General features: G+C 47.2%; 1 protein-coding gene across 1 annotated transcript in view; it reads left to right on the top strand.

The window, feature by feature from the left end:
• Positions 1–4,718: 4,718 nt before the first annotated feature.
• SH3BGRL (SH3 domain binding glutamate rich protein like) overlaps positions 4,719–21,545 on the top strand; it is a 28,974-nt gene continuing 12,147 nt past the window's right edge. Inside the window, exon 1 of the mRNA XM_015860639.2 lies at positions 4,719–4,960. Within this exon, the coding sequence (XP_015716125.1) occupies positions 4,916–4,960 (45 nt within the window). The 5' untranslated portion in view covers positions 4,719–4,915. The remainder of the gene's footprint in view (positions 4,961–21,545) is intronic.

Raw genomic sequence — 21,545 nt, 5'->3', positions numbered from 1 at the left:
CGGCTAAAGCTGTAGGAGCCGATCGCAAGGCTGCGTCTCACCCAGCAGGCTGAGGGGCTGTGTGCAGCGGGGCCAAGGGCCGAGGTGGACACTATCCGGGCAAAACCGATGCTTGGTTTTGTCCTACATCACGCGTTCCAGCGGGGATAGTGGCACCTGTTATGTCAGTCTATGTGGGGAAAGCGCAGGGCATACGCACACTGCAGCCACTGCTCAAAGCATGGCCTTACTACTGGTGAAAGGCAGCCGGACCTTTCTGGAAACACACAGTAAGGCACGTTTGTTTGGGCACTTAGCTCTGTCCGTGTGACTGCACAGGTTGCCCCAGCATCTGAACTGGTTGTGAGTTAACTAAAGCCCCTCTGCCCAACACCTGGCTTATATAAGAGCGATCTGCAGCTTAGAGCAGTGTTAGATCACGGTTTCACATAATATCATCACATCCTCAGTTTTCCATTTCCAAGTTCACCTTTCTTCTCCTTCCTCCAGTCAATCAATGAAGAGCAGCCCATAAATTCCATGCTATTTTATGTAGATACACACCAATTATTTCAGAGGTTCCCTGGCTGCCCTCCTAAACAATTCAGTGTTTTTGCAGGCATTGCCAACCTGCATAACCACGTAACCAATTCAATGCAGTGTGTTCTTTCCTGCTGCTACTTGTTGCTGTCACCTCCCCAAAGCGCTGGGTTCGGTAACGGGTTACAAGGCAGTTCTGAAGGCTGATGAAACCAACGTGCTTTGTGGGCTTTTTGTGCGTGTGCCTTTCTTTCCTGTCAGCAACGATCAGGCCACCTTTATATTTTCAGCCATCCTCGTTTATTAATCAAGATTTTAAGCAGTGTTTCCACACGTTTCCTCCAACTTCTAAATGAAAAAATGGCCTAAAACACATTTCAAGAGCTGGTTGACTTTTCTTCTAAGCCACACGAGCAGCTGTATGAGCAGCTGTGATCGTAACCAAGCAGCAGGTAAGGGAAGCACTCACGTGCATGGTCACAGTGAAGACCTTTACTCTTTGCTGCTCACCTTAAAGCAGGCCATGCTGCCATGGGCGTTAATGCAGTAGTACAAATCTAATCTAGATTCGCAGATGTTAATCCCAGCATACAGTATGAGGCTTTATGACTGTACAGTTGCCTTATGTGTGTTGTGGGAAGACAAAAAGTGCTTGATATGACATGTTAGAATATCACGGGGTAAGACTACAGAGAAATTATTATTGACGTTGTGCTCCTGCTTCTGCTAAGTTTTGTATTCAGCGTAGACAAATAATTCAGCAGGTTATAGACTCACAGAGGCAAAACCTCCCCATCTGCAAACAGAAACACACCACGACTATCTCATAACCAAAACAATACGGCCAGCGCTCTGAACGTGCCATTAAACTGCCCACACTGAACTTATAGAGCAATACTCACACACTGATTATTTGATAGAAGGCTGGGAAATTACAAACAAGCGATGTGCATGACTATCAGGCTGAATCTATCACAACTATGCCCACTTTTTGCCTCCAGTCTTTGCAATATCAAGCAAGACTGGATTGACTCCTGGTTATTCTGTTCGTAACCAGTCATCTCAGGGATCCGTATCCCTCCAAAGTGCTGTTAACCATGTCTTGAAGGTTTGCTGGTTCATAACATTTGGTGAATGTTTCTTGCCCAAGGCAGGAGTTTCCTGCAGGGGAGAGCTGAACCCCTTCCTGATGGCAGAGGACACCCCTGGCATTTGATGAATATCTTCCTTTTGCGCCTGAGCAACTCAAGACATTTCTGAACGAAGGCAAAATCGCTGCTGAGTGTTTGATTCCCGTCCTTCTTGAGACGTGTAGCTCTGACACACACCCTGCAGAAGGACTGGAAAAGCTTTTCAGTCTCATCAGGAGCAGAAAGTCTGAGAGACGTTTTCTAAAGCCACTCTGCTATTAAAGGTCTACAAAGGAATACATAGAATAGACATAATTGGAGCAGGAGCCCCAATTGAGCTTTCTGCACGTGTTTATTGCGAAGGAGGCTGGGGTAGTTCCCAGCCAGGAACTCACAAGCTTGTCTGAGGATCTGTCTCGCGCTGAAGCATCACTGAGGGTTAGAATCAATCAACAAAGTGAATAATAACAAACTAACCATTGCCAGATGGTCCTCACCACCCGTGCAGAAGTGTGCAAGTCTGCCTTTCAAACTGCTTCCACACAAAGCCTCAGGAGATGGCTAATAGATGGCTAAAGCAGCACCAGGTTTTATAAACCACTCAGCACATGGGAGAGATGCCACCAGGAGAGCAGAGTGAAGATGTTCAAAGCCACGCCACCTTTACACTTCTTTTTTACAGGCCTTTCCAGCAGCCATTTTGAGATGCCCCAAACACAGCAGGGCTGGGCATGGCACGGCTTGGGGCCAGTGGGATGGATCGCCAGCGCTGGGGACAAGGACAGATAGAGACAAAACCACACTAAGGGGTTGCAGCTGACCAGCCTTTATGTGGATGGAGGTCAGCAGGGGGATAAAAAGCTTCAGGGGCAGGGAGCAGTGGGAATCCCCACGAGGCCATTGCTGCTGAGCCCTGGGCCTGCTTCTGCATGCAGTCATGTCTCAGCTTGTGCCCACAGCAGTGCAGGGTGCTTGTTTTTTTCTAACACACAAGATACAGGCTGCAAAAAAATGTTTGCCAGCGCTGCCCTGTGTTTGTCTTGGCACACCTGCTCACAGCAGTTGTGGTTGTGCTTACATCTGCAGGTAACGTGGTGCGATGGGAACACATCTGAACAGTGACAGAACTGGTACAGAGGGCTCCGTGTCCACACAACTGCCGGAGGGTACTGTGTGCATACCTGGAGCCTTCCTCCAGCCTGGCATCACCTGAACGACATGCAATGTGTGGCTGTGAGGCTGATCCATAGCACATCTGAGCACAGTGTGGGAGATGTGCTCCAAAAACACACTACTGATCCACACAGCAGCACTGATGCGAGTGCTCCAAGGTGCTCAAAATGGACGTCCAAAATGGAGGTCCAGGAGAGGCGCTCTGTAAGCACTGAACTATCAGAACAATGGAATATTAAAAAGAAAAAGTAGCATTCACCCCCCCCCCCCCCCCCCCCCAATCAATCTTTATAAAAGCCGAAATATCGAACAACAAAACATTACTCAAAGAACTAAAACCGCCCGTTTCATGCTGGGAATCACACCGACAGCTCCAGCGCTGCTCAGGGGTGGGAGCTCCGAGTAAAGCCCATGCCCGGCTGCTTCCCCACCTCGGGCCCGGCACGGCGGTGGCAGTGCCAGCAGGGGGCGCGCCCCGGCAGCCAGCCGCCCCCATATCACCGCCTCCCCTTCCCTTCCTGCCCGCCCGTGGCTGGGCCCGGCCCGGAGGGAGGGAGGTGCAGAGCCGGGGCTGCTTCAGGAAGGCAAATCTATTCATGTTGAGGTTCTAGTCTACCAGGAGAAGGAGAATCGGATTACAGAGAATCGAGCTTCAGAGAAGCTTCGTTTTCTGTGTAGTTGCTACCAGATTGCATAGCTAAATATTGAAGGTGGTAGCTGGGGTACTTGTCTATAGAGGTAACTTGTCTATAGAGATAGGTGCTGAATACAAATTTCACTAAATAAAGTGTTACTATGTCTATAATAATTAAGAACTCTTTGAGGTCTCATCTAGCAGCTGTAATTAATAGAAATGATAAAATACCATGCAGTGAAATGGCAGTGTTGTGGTTCCAAGTTTCCCACTGGGGCTTTAACTGAGCAGCAAAATCCCTTTCGGAGGCACAGAACTCAAGGAGCTGAGGAGCAGAGGGGCTGCGGGCAGACACAAGTGGGACCTGCAAGAGCAGTACTGGCTCATGTGCTTTTTTGATGCTTTGTGTGAATCACAGAATTACCCAGGTTGGAAAAGACCTTGAAGATCATCACGTCCAACTGCAGCCTAACCAGAACCCTAACTCTAAAAACCCTACACTAAATCATATCCCTCAGTAGCACATCCAAACGGCTCTTAAACACAACCAGGGATGGCGATACAACCACCTCCCTGGGGAGCCTATTCCAGTACCTAACTACCCTTTCTGTAAAGTTCTTACAGACCTCCTCTCCCACCTTCCTGTCTCTCCCCTCCTCTCACTCCCAAAATGAAGTTCCTGACAAGAGCATATTCTCTTGCATTGCCTTATCTTTTAGCTCTTTCGATTCCTTCTCATATCAGACAGCGTCAGACCTAAGCGCCTGTATTTTCACATGGAGCTTACACATACAACTCGATATGTTTTCCTAAGAGGGCCTTTTCCTGCTCCCTGTACCACAGAATGTTATAGAGTCCCATTCTCTATAGAAATGGCTTTTACTTCAGATTCAACCCGCACCAGTGCTGTAGTGGCAGAGATGGGAGCTGTGTGAGGTGTGCCAGGGCCATAAGGTGTGCGGCGGTGCCTCACACACGCTCTATTTCACCTTCCTCTCTGAGGATCGCCGTTTTGGTTGCAAAACCTCCCACTTAAGCGCAGCCCCAGCCTCTCTCCGAGGCTTTTAGCTCCAGAAGCTGCTGCCACGGTGTGTGTGTGGGCCCTCGGGTTGTGCCGCCATGGCTCCTGGATCCCGCCTCACCGCCGTGCAGCGGGCAGCCCCCTCCTCCGAGCACGTCTCGCGTGGTTAGTCGAGAATTCGCCTCACCCCTTTTCTTTCTTTCTTTCTTTTCTCTTTATTTATTTATTTATAACCATTTTTCCCTCTCTTCCGGGCCGGGCGGCGCTGACTGCCGTGCCTGCAGCCCAGTGAGAGAGCGGCGAGGCGGGGCGAACCGAGCCCAGGAGCGGCTTCCTCAGCGCCCGCCCTCCCGCCGCCTCCTCAGCGCCAGCTCCGAGCCGCGCTGAGCCGAGCCGCACACACCCACCCGGCTCCGCTTCCCTCCGCTCCCCGGCAGCATGGTCATCAAGGTGTACATCGCCTCCTCCTCCGGATCCACGGCGGTGAGCAGCGAGGCGACAAAGTTGTAACGGGGCTGTAGGGGGCCCATCCGGGAGCATCGGCGGGGCTGCTCCTCGCCGCCTCCGTCCGCGGATTGTCGTGTGACACGGCGGGGAGCAGCGCGCTGCGGGTGGGGGCTCTGCAAAGCGTGGGGACGGAGGGACTGTGGGGAAAAGGCAGCGAGGAGACCCTGCATGGAGCTGTCAGGGGCTCGGGTTAGGGCTGGGCTTAGTTAAAGGCTGAGGGCCAGTTGGGACAGGGGGATAGTTAGCGTGGGGTATGGGCTTAGCTAAAGGCTGGGTTAGGGTTGGGGCTGGCTGGGGTTCTGAACCACCCCAAGTGTGCAGAGCTCCCCATGGTAAAGCTGCCCTGCCAGATGAAGCACAACCCGCATCCTCCTCACCCCTGAGCAGCAGCATCCTGCCCTGGGAGGGCGATCTGTTTACTGCACAAATAACATGTCATTTCCTTCGTGATTTAGCAGCTTGTTCTGTGACTTCTTGCGTGACGCTCCCGCTGTCGGACTATTTTTAACACATCCAAGTGGATAGGACTCTTTTGCTCTGTTCTGCGCTGGGAAAGGCAAAGTGAACTAATTTAGCGTTTCTTAGTTTGTTTTGGTTTTGTTCTTGAGGTTCATTTCTGAACTGTTGTTATCCATGGTGTCAGCATTGGGTTCTGATGCTCTCATACCGAGTGGTTAATGAAGGTGGGTGTGTGTGGCTACTGTCCGAGCAGCTGCAGCTATTTGCCCTGTGGGAGTACCGAGTTTTGCTTTCTGCAGCCCCAGCACTGTCAGCATAGCTGGCTCAGAAGACTGTGCTTTTCCAGAGCTAAGTGAATGAAAGAGAACAAACAGGAGTCTGTGCCTGGGGTCAGATATACCTCAGCTGCAGCAGCAGCCCAAAAGTTGTCTGATGTCTTCTGTGTGACCTGCAGGAAGGAGACTCAGAGCCCAAAATCCAGGGGGTTTTGTTGCGTTGTGTGAATATACAAGAGACTTTCAAAATGCCAGTGAATGCGGTTAATGATCGGTGACTTTTGCTGTGTTTAGACAGAATCTAAAAGGGCAGAGATCTCATGCCTCGGGTGGCCCTGTGCTAACAGTCCCTGTGTCGTTTCTGTTACTCTCAGTGTCAGTGCTAACACTGACACGCTGATGATGGAAAGCTGATGATTATCAGATGCACATCTTCAAAGAGTATTGGCATCCTGAGCAGGTAGTTTGTGAATCAAAAGGTATTTCATATATTTCATGATCATATAGAGGGAAAGAAACGGTCATTGGCAAATAGAAGTAATTCTTTTCTCTAACACAGCTGTTAATAGCTTTCTGGTTGACAGGCTTTGCTGCTGTAGATTCTTATCAGTGACCTCTTAATGGCAGTTATTGATTTTTGGTTTGTGTAGTGGTACTAAGCTCCAGGGAGACGGCCACCGATCTCCATCTCAACTGCATTTTGCTGGTTTTAAAATAGGTTTTTAATCATCGGCTCAGTGGTTTCAGTGATGCTGCCTTGTCTTTGTGTGAATTGTACATGTCACAAGACTCAGTGCTAACTTTATCCCGTGTTTTAGGCTCCCTCATGCATCCTTGACCCCGGAATTTGGATCTCAGCATTGGTGTGGGTTGTGTTTATGGAATATGAGTGTAACAGAGTCATAAATACCAATTTTATTACATATGTATGCCCAGATCTAAAGTGACTTCAGCTGAAGTGATGTCAAGCAGTGAGCAGGACTTGCACGTTCTTGGTTTGCTGAGCGCACCGAGGATGTTTCTGTTGGCCAGGCTCAGCTGTGCACCTCACCGGGTGGCTGTTTTCTTTCTGCTATAAGAATTTTAATTGATGCTTGAACTTAAAGCAGAACAGAGAGGCACCCAACTGAAGGAAAAGTTTCTGATTCACATTAAACGAGCTCAAAGGGAACGAGTTGTTTTTATTGTGTCTTAAAATGAACTATCGGTGGGTCAGTCTCTGCTTGGAGGGCCAAATGAGTCTTACTGGGGATCTTCAGGTAGTGGATCAGAGGACCCACATCGTGCTGCAGAGAAGTGGAACCGAGTCAGAGTTGTTGTCAGTTGCTAACATCAGCCCTGTAAGCCAGCTCCATCTCACAGAGATGGCTTTGTTTTGCCAGCAGCATCCAGTGCACTGTTACTTTGGTTTCCTTGAGTAAACCCAGAAAGAGGTGGAAAATCACCTCCAGAAAACAACGACTTGTTTCAGAATGTTGGTAAAGCATTGGTGAGGCTCTGGAAGCATTATATCTGCTGCAGGGAAAAGGGATTCAGGCAGCTTTGCACCTTGCAGCCTCGGGCTGTCGGTCTGGGAGGGTGCCCAAGTTTTGTGGTCTTTCACTGGCAAGGCAGAACTTTGTTCTGCAGTCAGTTTTCCACATCCTTATAACTGCTTCCCCAAGGCACTGTTCTCCATAATATTTTTATTTGGTAATATGTATCAGTGAGGAAAAACTACCTTATGCTGTTGGTGTGTAAGCAGGGACATATCACGGGTACATGTTGAGGGGTTTCTGGTGATGTACACTCCACTGGTCAATTCCTCTGTTCCTGTGTGTTGTTGTAAGTCCTTCATTATGGGTGTCACAGCCCTAAGGATGGGTGCTGAGCTGCCTGTTCTCCAGCAATAGGAGTTGGTGAGTACACAGCCTTATCTTTGCTGTGATTCATCGGTTGCTAAGCTCTGTGTTTAATCATGGGTTTTGCTATATACTCTGTACGGTAAAGGTGACTTTGTGTTTGTTGTGGTTTGGTGCTGTGCCTCTCAGAGGCAGAGTTAACTGAATGTACCTGAAGGTTGTAGTTGGGGAGTCTTCGACTGAAAGGTGCCTTTCTCCTTTGATGTTTCTGGTTCTCAACCACAAGCAATGGAGCGCAGGTGGCTGTAATTATGGAGATGAGCTGTAGGCACCAATGTGGGAATGTGCACGTGCAGCTCCTGTCCAGGAGCCTCAGTGGCGTGCAGCCAGAGTGAACAGCATTACCTAATGTGAGCCAGTGTTGGAGGCCACGGATGTGAAATGGCAGACACAAACGCCATATTCAGGAGCACCCAAGCATTGACTTGAATGGGGATTGTGCAGTCTGTGAGACTGAATTTGGCTATAGACTTCTATTCAAATCCTTTAAGAGACAAAAGGAGGACAGGCCGAGGAGTGATTGGCACTCGAGCTCTGTGAAGAAGTATTTAGGGACTGGAGAGGCTGAATTGCATCAGCCTGTGATTTTCTCCATTTGGGCTTTTCATTCTTTTCGGGTATAGGAGATTGCCCCATCTTTCCTCCAGTACCAAAAGAACTTGCATACTTCTTCCTGAAGGCAGCTGCCTTGCTGTTTTTATTGATCTCGGGTGGAAAGGAGCCAGCTGTTGAAATTCCTCTCACTCTTACAAGCGCACATTTGTTGCCAGCAACTGCCAGCATTGCTCGTGGTGCAGAACGTGTCCGAGAGGACTGTGTCCATTCATAGGGTACCCCACTGCCAGCTGCAGCTCTGATGGCACATGGCTGCTTCTTCTCACTTGCAATGGGTGAGATTGAGCACAATGAGAGACTGAGCACAATGGCCAAACCCAGAGAGTGCTCTAGAATCAGTTCCATGTTATATTGTGGACTCCCACTGGTAAGGATGACTTTAAGAAGGAGAGGAAGCTTGAGTTTATTATTTCATTCTCAGAGTAGGGGATGGGAGAGTGTAAGGTTTTGTATTTTCATCGTGTTTTCTTGTTTGGGAAAAGACTGAGGTCTTCACCCACCAGGAAATGGAGAGGAATGTGGCCTGTCATCTGGAGCACAAGTGCTTGCTAGCAATAGTGCTTGCTCTTCTTTCCTCCTGTGTCACCTAAAGAAGCACAGAAGCTCCTTCTGGGATGTGTAGCCAGCAGCAGGCGGTTTGAGGCAGAGCATCTTTGTGTGAGAGTGGCTGGAAATGAGCAGAGCTGTCTGCAGCCAGCAGCTCTTGCCCCTGTTTGTGCTCAGCAGCTCAGGGCTATGGGGTGGCTGGTGATGCCGCATCATTCTTCTAAAGCAATCTCCAGAAAGTAATAAACTGAGAAATTGAGCTTGTACAAAGATGGGTATTTTGCATTTCAATCTCTCTGGGGCCTTTTCTCTCTTCTTATCTCAATAAATACAGGTACTACTGCCCTAAGAGAAGATGAATGAAAGCTAAGTGCTTTCTGTTCCTGTTCTGTTCCACTGCTTTGTGGTTTATGAGCGGTGCCATGGCCACGGCACTGGCATTCCTTGCACCCTGCATTTCAGCGCTATGTACAGTAAGGATGACTCCTGCTGCGCTCGTGTCCATGGTTGCAAAGTTGTCATCGAAGCCCTGGTGCACATGCTTGTGTTTGTCAGCCCAGAAGCCGTGAGCAGCTGGAGCACACGAACTAGAGTAGCTGGCAAATGTCTGCCTAAATTGTATCACTGCTGTTAGTGAAAGGGAGTACTGTTATAAATCTTTTATAAGTGGTTGTGTAATATAATGCAAGTTCAGGTGAAACCGTGTAAGGTGGGAAAATATGTGTTTGTACTTTTAGGGTATACAGAGGTTTGTGATACTTTGCACACAGTTTGTATACTGTGGGTGAGAACTGCCTGGTTAATAGGTTTGGTATTGATTTCAGACCCCTCTCTCGTATGGACATTATATGCGTGAAGTACTTTTTTGGATATCCAGTGATAGCACGCTTAATCTCTCCCTCAAAAAGAATGGTATGAATTGTTGTGAATTACAGCTCTCAGGGTAGGAGACGAAATATGTAACATGAGTGCAGGCAGTCAGCTGGGATGCCTTCCGTCTGCCTCCCGGCTGCCTCTTTTTAAGTCATTGTTCTAAACTCCAGATAAGCCAAACATTTTTTCTTAAAACATTGCATTCAAACCTTTAATGGAGCCAAAGATTAAATTGATTGCAGGCGTTGCAAAAAGTTCTGATGTATCGAAAGAAAAAACATTCTACCGTGCTTAAATGAAAAGAGTTTTCTGACGGTGTGAGAGGGATTGAAGCGATGCTCTGCAGTTGTGGCTGCAAAAGGCTCTTTGTTAAGACTGCATGTGGCTGTATATGTCACGATGACAGTGTTTATGTTGGGGCAGTGTATGGGGATTTTGCTGTCCCTGGGCAGGCTGCAATGGCTCTGCTGGCTCCAGGGGCTCAGCACCCCGGGTGGGATCCAGGCAGCCACAGGTCAGTGCTGAGCACTTGCACTTTTTTAGGAGGTATTTGCAGAGCTGAACAAGAAACATCTCCTGTCCTGAGTCATTAAGGTTACGCTCAGAAAATTCCTGTAGAAGTCAGTGAATTGGCACGTATACAATGAGTGGAGGATGCCAAAGAGTCTCCACAACATTGTTATTACAGCTTATTCCTCCCAGAGCAGGGGGAATTGGGGAAAGATGAGACAAATGGAACTGAGCGAGCATTGATAGATATCAGCTGTTCAAGATGGAAACAGAACATCATTTTTTTCCCCTATATGATAAGGAGAATGGCTAAGGATGAGCCATCACAGCAGGAGAGGAGTGAGCTCTGCCTTACGGGGCTGCTCTGAGAGTCCCCAGTGCTGAGCTCTGCAGCTCTGCTTGGAGCTCTTGGTACTGCCTGGGCACCATTTGTCATGCTGATCTTCATGACATCCAAGAGCACATCATTTTAGTAGGCCAACTGAAGAGGCTGCTGGGACCACTTAGAGAAATTCAGAAGGTAGGGAGATGAGATTCAAGTTACTGAAAGAGAATGTAAAGGATCAACATCAAACTGAGCAAAGCTGATGCTGATAGCTGCGGTAGACTCCATGTTCTGTCCTTACAACTTCTTGTTGGACTTAGTTTCCCCTGTGAGAAGTGGAGGTGTGCATTGCTTTAATTAGCTATTGGAAGGTTAATGTTACTGGGGCTCCTTTTGCATGCCTGAGTACCACTGCACTTGAAATACTGAAGGCGCTCAAGTGTGAAATTGTAACTGTTGTCTATTGAGGAATCTCCTGTTTGTGGTGCTGTGGCGTCAAAGGCAAAAGGATTTTGGAAAGGATCTCAGGAAAGAGTGGGAGCTACAAATACCTTTTTGGGCTGGACAAACTGATGTTATTTGTTCGACTTCCCCAGCGGATGTGTGGAAATGCAGCACAGGGAGGGGAAAGAGCCATGTTGCTGAGTTCCTTGGAGGAGCCATGAGTAAGGACGATCCTTTTCTGTAAAGAAACCAGGCTGCCAAGAGGAAAGGGCTTTTTTTTTTGGCTTGCATAATTGATTACACACCTGTTGTATAAAGCAGATAACAATCAAATTTGCAACACACAGGCAGCTCTTGCAATATACAGAAGTTAGGAGGGGATGCTACAGAGGTCTGTGCTGATCATCATAATCAGAGGGAACCCGGAAGGAGAAAGCAAGGGGAGGGAGGCTGCTGGTGAAGTTGCATTGCACCAGAGCAGCCTCCTGTGCCTGTCCTGGGTTATCAAAGATACACGAGCACAGTGCCGTGCGCTGCTGAGCTTTAACTGATACTGCATAGCAGAGAAGTCTTGGAGCTGAGTTAGGTAATTCTATAAAAATACCATAGTATGGTCATTAAAAATAAATAAATAAATAAAATACCAGGAGTTTTTAGGACCAGAGAGAGCGAAGTGTAACACTGTAACACTGTAGAAATCTAAGGTGACTGTGTATCTCTTTTAGTCTGAAACAGTTGCCATTATACAATAAAGCTAAAAGAGAAAATGGGAAAGATAATGTGGTCACTGCACGAGGAACAACCAAATAAGGGAGAATTCTGTAGCAGAGAGAGGACTGCAAAGGTTATATAGAGATAAAATCACAGCCGGCAGAGGAGGGCAATGAGGAAGTGGTGTACATAACTTTTTGTGCCATAACAAAACAGGGGGAGAGCAAAGGAGTCTAGAAGGTGGCAGGATCAGGTTAAATGACTTGCAGTATTTGATGATGTGCAGTGGCTGACAGCATGCAGTTCACCAGAAAAACTCATTGCCAGAGAATGTATGTGGCAAAAATTGCATGGGTTCAGGAAGCAGTGAGACAAATTAAGAGGGAAAAACTATTATAGTTAATAGCCGAAATAGCCATTAATTGCTACACCTCTGACTCAGAGCTGTGTGTTATTTGCATCTGGGAAAGTACAACGTGGTGTTGCTCTGTGTGCGCTGTCTGTTGGTGTGCCTTTCCGTGGAGGAGGCAGGATATTGGGGCAGACAAGCATTGGATCTGACCCAGCGAAGCTCTTCTGTTCTTGGATGGAATTGGCTCTGCTCCCAAAGTGATGTTAACAGTTTGCATTTGAAGGATCGAAGAATGTGTCGTCCAGGAAAAGAATATGTTTGGTGGAAGAAAGTACACGTCTTTGTTTGGAATGTGTGGGTTTGTTTTTGGTTTGGTGGTTACGACAAAGGCTGCAGATGTAAAGTAATGGGAAGGCTTTGTATACTTAAGTGTAATGAGAAATATCCTTTGAGTTGTGAAGGGTTTTTGTGTCTGTTTTCTATTAAGCCGTACTACTGTGATTAAGACCTTACCTCTTTCTGCTTTGCAGACACTGAGATGCTTCAAGAAACTGTAGATATGGGCGGAACTTTTAACTGTATTTGTCCCCTGTATCTTAGAAACCAGAAAGAAAATAGTGGAAGCTTAATGATAAATCTCCTCTTGGTTTGATTCTGAAGAACTGCAGTCCAGCTCAGCCGCTGAGGATAGATAGGGCTGTAAGAAACTTGGCATGGAGCTGTTGGTTATGTGATGGGCAGGCACTGCAATCTCTGTACTTGGGTGTTGGGAAATACTTTGCATTGGGAGGATTTGTTTTTAGGGTTTCTTCTTTATGTTATATGAAATACTCTATGGGATCCAGGTTGTGATTGGGGCGTTAGTAACTAGAGGAGTAGTAGAATGGTTTGCTTTGGAAGGGACGTTAACAATCATCTAGTTCTACCTTTCCATTGCGGTTTTGCATTGTACTTGGGTGTTACTGGGGAAAGGTTTCCTAGCTAGAATTTCTCCTTCTTTCCTGTGCTCTCAAGATGTGCCTTTCAAGCTACCCAAAATGTGCACAAGAGCTCACAGGAGCATGTGACTGTTCATCTTGTCACCATCTCAGTATTCCTTACACAGGAAACATCAGTGTCTGACGATACAGGCAGCAGGTGGTTCCAAAACCATCATGATTTTGCAGCATGAACAGCAGATGCTGATATACATCATTTTTAGACCTAGACAGTAAGGTAGGTTTATCAGAAATCCCTACTGCTGTAGGTCAGAATAAATTGGCAGACCCTGTGCAAACAGAAAGCAGGCAGCCCCTGGGGAAAACAGCAGTCGGTTTCACATAACACACACTTTGATGAGAGCAGGAGTTTCCAGGCAGGTTTAAACAGCACATCTGTATTCACCTCATGGGATGACCATCTTGCTGTGTTAATGGTGCTGGAGGTTTTCCATGGACTACAGCAGGGCAAGATTTTGCTTTAGGAAATCCTAAATGCTGCTTATCTGAGGTCACTCCTGTGCACGTGGTGAGAGTTTACTCAGCAACCAGCAGAATGGGGGAGGAGCAGAATAACTCGGTGGGTGAATTAAAAATCTATCCCCCCTATTTTTCAATGGATGCGGATAGAAGTGAAGCTCCACCAGAAATCACTTATTGATAAAAGGTGTAGGATTTTCTTTTTCCTTAGGCGGGAAATGCAATATAGGTATGTAGAAGTACAAAGGAGGCACAGTAAAAGGGGCAGGTTTGCAGACTTGTATGTTAGTGAGCTGATAATCCTGATTAGAAACTGGAAATTCTTTTCCGCCCTGCAATGCAGATAAGCACGTCTCATGGTTCTGGTGGCTAAGTCCACGAAACCTTTGTGCTTGAGCAATCTTTCTCTACATTTGTTTCCTTTCATCATGTCAATTGAGCAATCTTCCTCTAAATTTCTGTTTCCTTTCACCAACTTAGAATGTATTGGTAGTTAGCCACGACAGCCTTCATTTTATCTGCAGTGGGCCAAGGTTTGAGCTGTACGTGCTGTGAAAATATGGAAGTCAGTTCATAAGGCTCCCTCAGGGTCTGCTTCCTCTAGGAATTCACACCTATATAAACTGAGAAACAGCTGGACCAACAGCTATGTCTTCCCCATAACAATTTGGGACTGAATTTAGCAGCATAGAAGGCATTGGGATTAGCCATCACTTCCCAGTGCCAGCAGCTGAGCATGGGGCTGAGCCTGAAGAACGGCAGGGGAATGAAGCTATTTTGGCTGCTTGCCTGAGTCTGGAGAACTCCATCCTACAGCAAATAACAGCTGGGACACTTAGTCTTTCAAAAAATAAATGCAGTTTGTATTTGTCTTCATGTTTGCTTGTGGTATGCAAATGTCAGCTTGCACACTGGCAGAAGGAAGTTTGTGGGTTTTTAAAAATAAAAAAGGCTGATACTACAGTGACGGGAAGGCTCTAAAACTTTATGGCAGGCAGAGCAGGAGGCTGGGAGGTGGCCATGGCTGTGCTGGTGGCTATGGCTGTGTGGCATGGGCAGTGTTAGGTGTGGGCTGGAGGTGGCAGCCCCCCATCAGTGTGCAGTACTTAGCCAGCGGGTAGCAATAGCTGTTGAAAAAATGCTCAGTTTTTTTGCATTCCTGTAAAGGAAGAGTTGAGAATGTCACCTGAGCAGTCCCCTGGATGGCAAAGCAGCAGCTGATGGCAGCAAAAGTTGGCCAAATGCTGCATTGCTTTGGGAGCTGCAAAGCCACTCTTTGTGAGCTTTCTGTTTATCCCCTTCTCACTGTGCTTCAAGGCAGTTTCTAAAGTTACATACAAAAGTTATCAAATCTGCTCTAGAATAAAGAAGGGATTGTGGGCCCTGGGTCAATACACTCTCAAAAACAAGCTGCAAGCCAGCAGTGCAAAGGGCTGGTACCAACACAGGCATTTGTTTGCCACATCTTTTGCCTTTTGGGTGCTTCAGTGTGGATGCACCAAACTGCTGTTCTATTTTGGAGCAGCCTGATTCTTTTTGGAGAGAGAAGGAAAACTTTAATCCATAGCTTTTCTCTTAATCCTCTCTTCCTTTGTATTATGATACTTTGGTATTTTAATTCAGGGGGGAAAAATGCTTGCTTGTCTTGGAAGAATGTATTTGTTTTAATATAGCTATTTGTTTTAATATAGCTATTTTGATAGCAGTCATCCAAAATACTTCTCTGCTCAGTGGTGCCTCTAGTATATGAGTTCCTTGCAGACAGAAGGTAATACAGAACAGAAGCACCTGGATTTAGAGTCAGATCCCTAAGGTCGTGCTGTATGTCTTCTTAAAGTAAGCTTTATTTAAAAATAATGAATACCTGGCAGTATAAAGGCAGTGAAGCAGCAATTAATGCTGTAAACTTTTAGCCTTGTCGGTTAATTTAGTCTCCCTGTGTGCTAAACTGTACAGGAAATAAACCTTCCTTTTATTGCAAGCCACAGGAGCCTCGTGCAGAGCTTCTCTGTGCTCTTAACTCATTTGCTAACTAGAGTTCTGCTCTAGTCAGGCAAATGAAATGTCAAATGTTTTTCTTCTCTCTGCTGTTTGCCATGGAGGGCTCCTCATCACCAACACAAATCCACTGATTCAGAAAAATAATTACATTAGCAGCTGTTTCAATAAACAGCCTGAACTGCGCCCTTCTACTGTTTATGGTGCTGGCCCTTGGGCTGTCTTCTCAGGCTGCTTCTCCAGCAAATCCCAGCACTGTGCAGTCACAACATTTGGAGCGTAATGATGTGTGACCCGCGCTGTTGTACCTGGTGGGATGCTGCAGACACCAGTATTCATAGGTTGTATCTGCTGCCAACATTCAGTGAGCTTCCTCAGCCTGTCCAGGAGACCTCTGTGAAAAGAAACATAAAGGAGGATGGTTTTGGCTTTCAGGGAGAGATGGGCTGAAAAAAACAACAGCTTGAGAGCGGAGGGTGGTGGTGAGATCCAGATCTGCAGGACTGAAGTCCTTGTTCAAGTTCCCTGAGCAAAGAGTCAGTTTACAGTGGCACCTCGAATGCCTTTTCCCCCAATTTTTCTCAGCCATGCTGAGTACTTTCCAGAACCCAGCCTAGTTATTTGTCATGTTCCAGGGAGCTTTCTGCAGCTCATGTGATACTGAGCCTGATTGACTCACTGGAGATAAGTCTTGTGTGTGCTAAATTGCATTATGGTTGATGCATGCAGCCCGTCAGTTAGACTGGGCTGTGGTGTATCTGTAGTACTTTCCTGCTTGTAGAAACAGCCAAAAGCAGTGATGTATTATTGCTGACTATCAGCTTAGGGGACGAAGCTTTGTGATACAAGAGCTGCATTCAGAGTTATGTGAGGAGTGTGTGACAGAGGTAGTGTATCCTGAAGAGTTTTTTCTCTTCTCCTTATAGTGGAATTTCCTATTTCCTGGCAGCGTGCTGTGCTGCAGGTAACACAGAGAGGCTAAGGTCAGGTGCTGCTCCTGCAGAGATGTGTGCAGTGCCCTGAGGAGTTGTGCCAGTGGGAGCTGGACCTGCAGGCTTCCTGCTCACACCTCAGTGCTGCCCTGGCACTTTGTGCTGAGTGAGCAGGGTGGGCATAAAGTGCTCCACTGCTTCCAGGGCTGAAGGATGGGCTGGGAGGAAGATGTGGGGGGGGCTGGGTCTCCTCCAGCCTCCCCGAGGCATGGACAAGCACAAATCCAGCTGTAGGATTCACATTGATTCGCCTGGAATGCTTCATCCACATCCAAGTGGGAAAGCCGCGCGCAGTTTCTCAAGGCTTGTAGCTCCGTGCTGTTGTGCCAGACATCTGACTGCAAACAAAAGCAATGATTAATGAGGGAAAATTCAGAAGCCGTGACAACAGGTTTGTTTTTAGACTTCTGCTTTCTTGCAAACCGTAAATTGGTCAGATCAGTGAGACTGCTGGAGATGCTCCGGCTGAAGAATTGTGAGCTTGTTCCAGATCCTGGGGACACTTCAGTTTTTTTTTTAAGCAGGCGTTTCCTCCTCCTGGGGCAGCCTTGGAAACCTGCTGATTAATACCGAGCGCTGCAGTGGGCACTGAGTGCATCTGTCTGCTCTCCCCGGCATTCTCACAGCTCTGACGCATCGAGATGTGCAGCAGCTAGGTTGATTTTATACCCTTTTTTGGGAGGAGCAGAGCTGTTTTTCTTTCCTTTAACCCCATGTGGAGCTTGGATGCTGTCACCAGGGGCACGTAGATGTTCAGGAGAGCATAGTCTGCCAAGTTCCAAGTCTGCAGCACAAAACAACTGCGTGTAATAAATGGGGAGTTCACATTGTGCCACTGCTTATGCTGCATTAATGGATAACCAAGATAATGGAGCTTGTATTCCCGCAGTAGGAAGCTGTCTCTCTGTTGGTTTTGGACCAGACAAGCAGTTTTCAGCCTTATAAAAGTCAAATGCCACAAAACTGACTTAGAAAATTGCCAAAGGTCAATTTATTTTGTATTGTGATGGTGGTGTTTGTGTTTTGAAGAGAACAGCTCTGGGTGCTGCAGTGATCTGCGGAAGTTGCCAGTGCATGTGGTTGATGCTCTGACTCTGCAATACATTGATGTTCCTTTACATTCTCATCTAAAGCGAGATAAGGGAAGGCTTAGGACTGGCAGCATGGCTTTGCAAGATATATTCATTTTGGCCCACTTCAGCTGTCTACTCACAAAAGAAATTATTATTATGATATGTGAAGATCTGCACCAAACAGAGCAAAAGGCTGAGACAGGGATGACCTGAGGTCACAATACAATGTGCATATTGCTGTGGGATGAGATACTGCCATGTCCCCTGGCTCATTTTCTTCTCCGCCCTGTACTACTGCAAGCACAGAGAGCTGCATCCACTCACCAGACATCCCCACTGTGCTGCAGGGGCTGTTGGCACAAGTCACAGGTAGGGGGAACTCACTGGGCACACCATGCTGTGCAGGGGACTTGAGCAATGCCAAGGCATCCCCTGTTTTCCAGATCTCCTTTTCGAGTGAAGTGCAAGTCTAACACCTTTCCAGATGAATAGAACTGCCTCATACAATATTCAGCTGCATTTGCAAGTCACTGTTTTTCTCTTCTCAAGCTGACAGGCTTTCTAACATCATGTATTCACTGGGGTTTGGGGCCTCTTCTAATACCAAAAACCTACCCTCCCAGTGCTCTGCTGTGCTAATGCATCTGCTGCATCCCTCCTTCTTTCTGAAAATGGAGCGATCATCTGTGATCATAGCAGTAAACTAATTCTGCCGTATCAAAGCTTTCGGCTCCTTCCTCTGGAGTGTGTTACCTTTGAAAAGCAGGTATAAAAGGACAAATTAATTCTGTGCCTGCTCTCTGAGTGCTTGAATATTATTTGTTAAGAACAGAATTTCACGCAGGATGTGCTAATATATTAATCCTTAAGGTGCCTTCACAGAATGTAAGCTTAAAACACATTACAAAGTAATCGAGGCTTCATTAGGCAGTGCTTCTACAGCTGCTTGCTAGTAGCTGAGGAGATATAAATAAGGAAATGTTAACTTCTCCTTGCATCTAAGTGACGGATGGAGGAATCTGCTGTGGGCCACTGCTGGAGGAAGGGAACCAAGCAGATCTCTGATGTGATGCAGATGTGTTTATGGCATTTTAGGGTCTTTGCTATTAGAATGTGGTAGTAGAACTGTCTGTTTTCCGTCTGATACAAAAATAGTGACACTGGGAAATCCTGATGCAGTGTGAAGCTCAAATCTTGTGTGCATTTAAATGAAAGGAGTGATGCCATTTGGGTCTGAATATTTTCATAGAATCATAGAACCATAGAATGGCCTGGGTTGAAAAGGACCATAATGATCATCTAGTTTCAGCCCCCCTGCCATATGCAGGGCCGCCAACCACCAGACCAGGCTGCCCAGAGCCACATCCAGCCTGGCCTTGGATGCATCCAGGGATGGGGCATCCATGACCTGTTCCAATGTGCCACCACCTTCTGTGTGAAAAACGTTCAACTAAACTAAACTTCCCCTGTCTTGGTTTAAAACCATTTCCCCTTGTCTATCACTATCCACCCTTGTAAACAGATGTTCCCCTTCCTGTTTAAACACTTCCTTCAAGTACTGAACACTGCAATGAGGTCTCCCCGGAGCCTTCTCTAAGCTAAACAAGCCCAGCTCTCTCAACCTTTCTTCGTAGGAGAGGTGCTCCAGCCCTCTGATCATCTTAGTGACCCTCCTCTGGACCCACTCCAAGAGCTCCCTGTCCTTCCTGTATCAGGGGCTCCAGGCCTGGATGCAGTACTGCAGATGGGGCCTCACAAGAGCCAAGTAGAGAGGGACAATCATCTCCCTCTCCCTGCTGGCCACCCCTTTTTTAATGCAGCCCAGAACACAGTTGGCCTTCCAGGCTGCAAGCACACACTGCTGGCTCATATCCAGTTTCTTGTCCACCAGGACCCCCAGGTCCCTCTCTGCAGGGCGGCTCTCAAGGAGATCTTCCCCCAGTTTATATAAATACCTGGGGCTGCCTCGATCCAAGTGCAGCACCCTGCACTTGGCCTTATTGAACCTCATTAGGTTAACACAGGCCCACTTCTCCAACCTGTCCAGGTCCCTCTGGAGGCTTCCCTTCCTTCCAGTGTATCGACGGCACCACTCAGCTTGGTATCATCCACAAACCTGAGGGTGCACTCAGTGCCAGCATCTGTCATTGATGAAGATGTTGAAGAGCACCAAGACTGATCCATGAGGGACACTGCTCGTGACCAACCTCCACACTGACACACAACCCTGTGGCTGCATCCAGCCAGCCAATTTCTAATCCATCATACAGTCCATCCTTCAAATCCACATCTCTCCACTTTAGAGAGAAGGATGTGGTAAGGGACCATGTCAAAGGTTTTGCAGAAGTTCAGGTAGATGACATCCATTGCCCATCCACCAAAGCCGTCTCTCCATCATAGAAGGCCACCAGACTGGTCAGGCAAGATCAGCCCTTGGTGAAGGTTTTGACTGCAGATACCACACAACACTGACAAAAACACCCATCTTCCAGCTTCACTTCTGTCAGCTGCCCATGGCACAATTAAGGGCTGCTTAATGTGCTCCAGCCAGGCTCCTGCAACAGGCTTCATGATCTCAGCACTCTGCATCAAAGGGTGAATAAAATCCAGTGTGTCCCAAGGTGCCTTAGGCCCTATTGGGAATCCCAGTCTCCAGGACTCCATGACACAGAGGTGATGCTAGTGTTGGTATCTCACTCTGCTGAGAAGAATAAAGCTGTCAGATGCACTGGAGCCTTTTGGTTTGGGTTTTGTTGCTGTGGGATTTAGCAGATTTTTAGGCATGGGGTTATTGAACGAGTGCACTCAAAATGGCATTATAATCCATAAAAGAAGCTTTTATTTTTGTTCTCATGATTCAGCTTTTCCGCTTACATAATTTTCTATAGTTTCTGGAGAAAGTCATTATCTTGCTTTGGGAAGCAAGGACTTTGCTCCTTGTTCAAGCTGTATTCTTGGCTTGTAGAGGCTAACCAGCTGTGTAGCATGGTACAGTATGCCCGGGTTGCAAGCAGACCGTGTGCTTCCAGATGTGATGCAACCTTTAGGTTATGTTGCAGAAATGTTTCACTAGCCCAGACTCTTCCCTCAGCCCTGCACTAAGTGGTGGTTTTGCATCTTTTCAGTCCTGGACTTTTTCCTGCTTTTATCTAGTGTCCTATGGAGCCACAGGTGAGAAGCAGGAGCCCAGAGCCGAGCTGCAGCCAAGCTCTGGGCTAGAGTGCAAGTGGCTGATGGGGAGAGCAGCATCCATACAGGAGACGCCTGAGTTGCTGGGACAAACCACATGAAGGCAGCTCTGCTGCAGTAGCTGTGCAGGACATTAGCTAATATGCCCTGGGCTTTCCCAGCATGAAACAGTAAGTACATATGGAGCCCATCCAGATGCTGCCTCACTTTGGAGGAAATAAAAGAATTAAGAAAAGAAAAAAGAAGTGCAAGTACAGCATGAGCTTTTCCAGCCTCCCTTGTTTGGTTTAGGTCATGTAAGTTCATGGTGGTTTTGCTTTGTTTGCCCTCAGTTTTCTTCCTTATAGACCAGTAACTGAGCACTGGAACAGATAATGATGGCATTGCTACGTGTCATGTTTGGCTTAAAATAGTTAGAGCAAAGAAGTGGTTTGAGTTCTGTAATGATAATTGCCCAGACCTAAAAATAGGTGAATGTTCTACCAGGCAGAGACAAGTAAAAGAGTGACACAAACCACTGGGAAACACTTTAGAGACATCCTGCGACGCTCTCATCAAGCACTACTGGGCTGTAGGGGACTGCAGTTTGCAGTCCTCTCACCACAGCTGATGGCAGTGGTGGCCACCAGCGTCATCGCAGCTGGCACCTCTGGTTTGTAGCTAATAAGGGGAAAGAACAACTGGCTTGTTCCTGTGAATGAAGAACAGCAAGATGTCACCTGGGGGACTGAACTTCTCAGCTCTTTGTATGAACAGATATCCTATATGATATACGGAGTGGCCCCCCAATGATTAAGCAGCTTGTTTAAAACCAGCAGTGCCTTGAAATGCAAACCCTTCC

This window comes from Coturnix japonica, chromosome 4, assembly GCF_001577835.2.
Source record: "Coturnix japonica isolate 7356 chromosome 4, Coturnix japonica 2.1, whole genome shotgun sequence".
Classification (NCBI taxonomy): Eukaryota; Metazoa; Chordata; class Aves; order Galliformes; family Phasianidae; genus Coturnix; species Coturnix japonica.
This window is presented reverse-complemented; position numbering and strand designations above follow the sequence as displayed.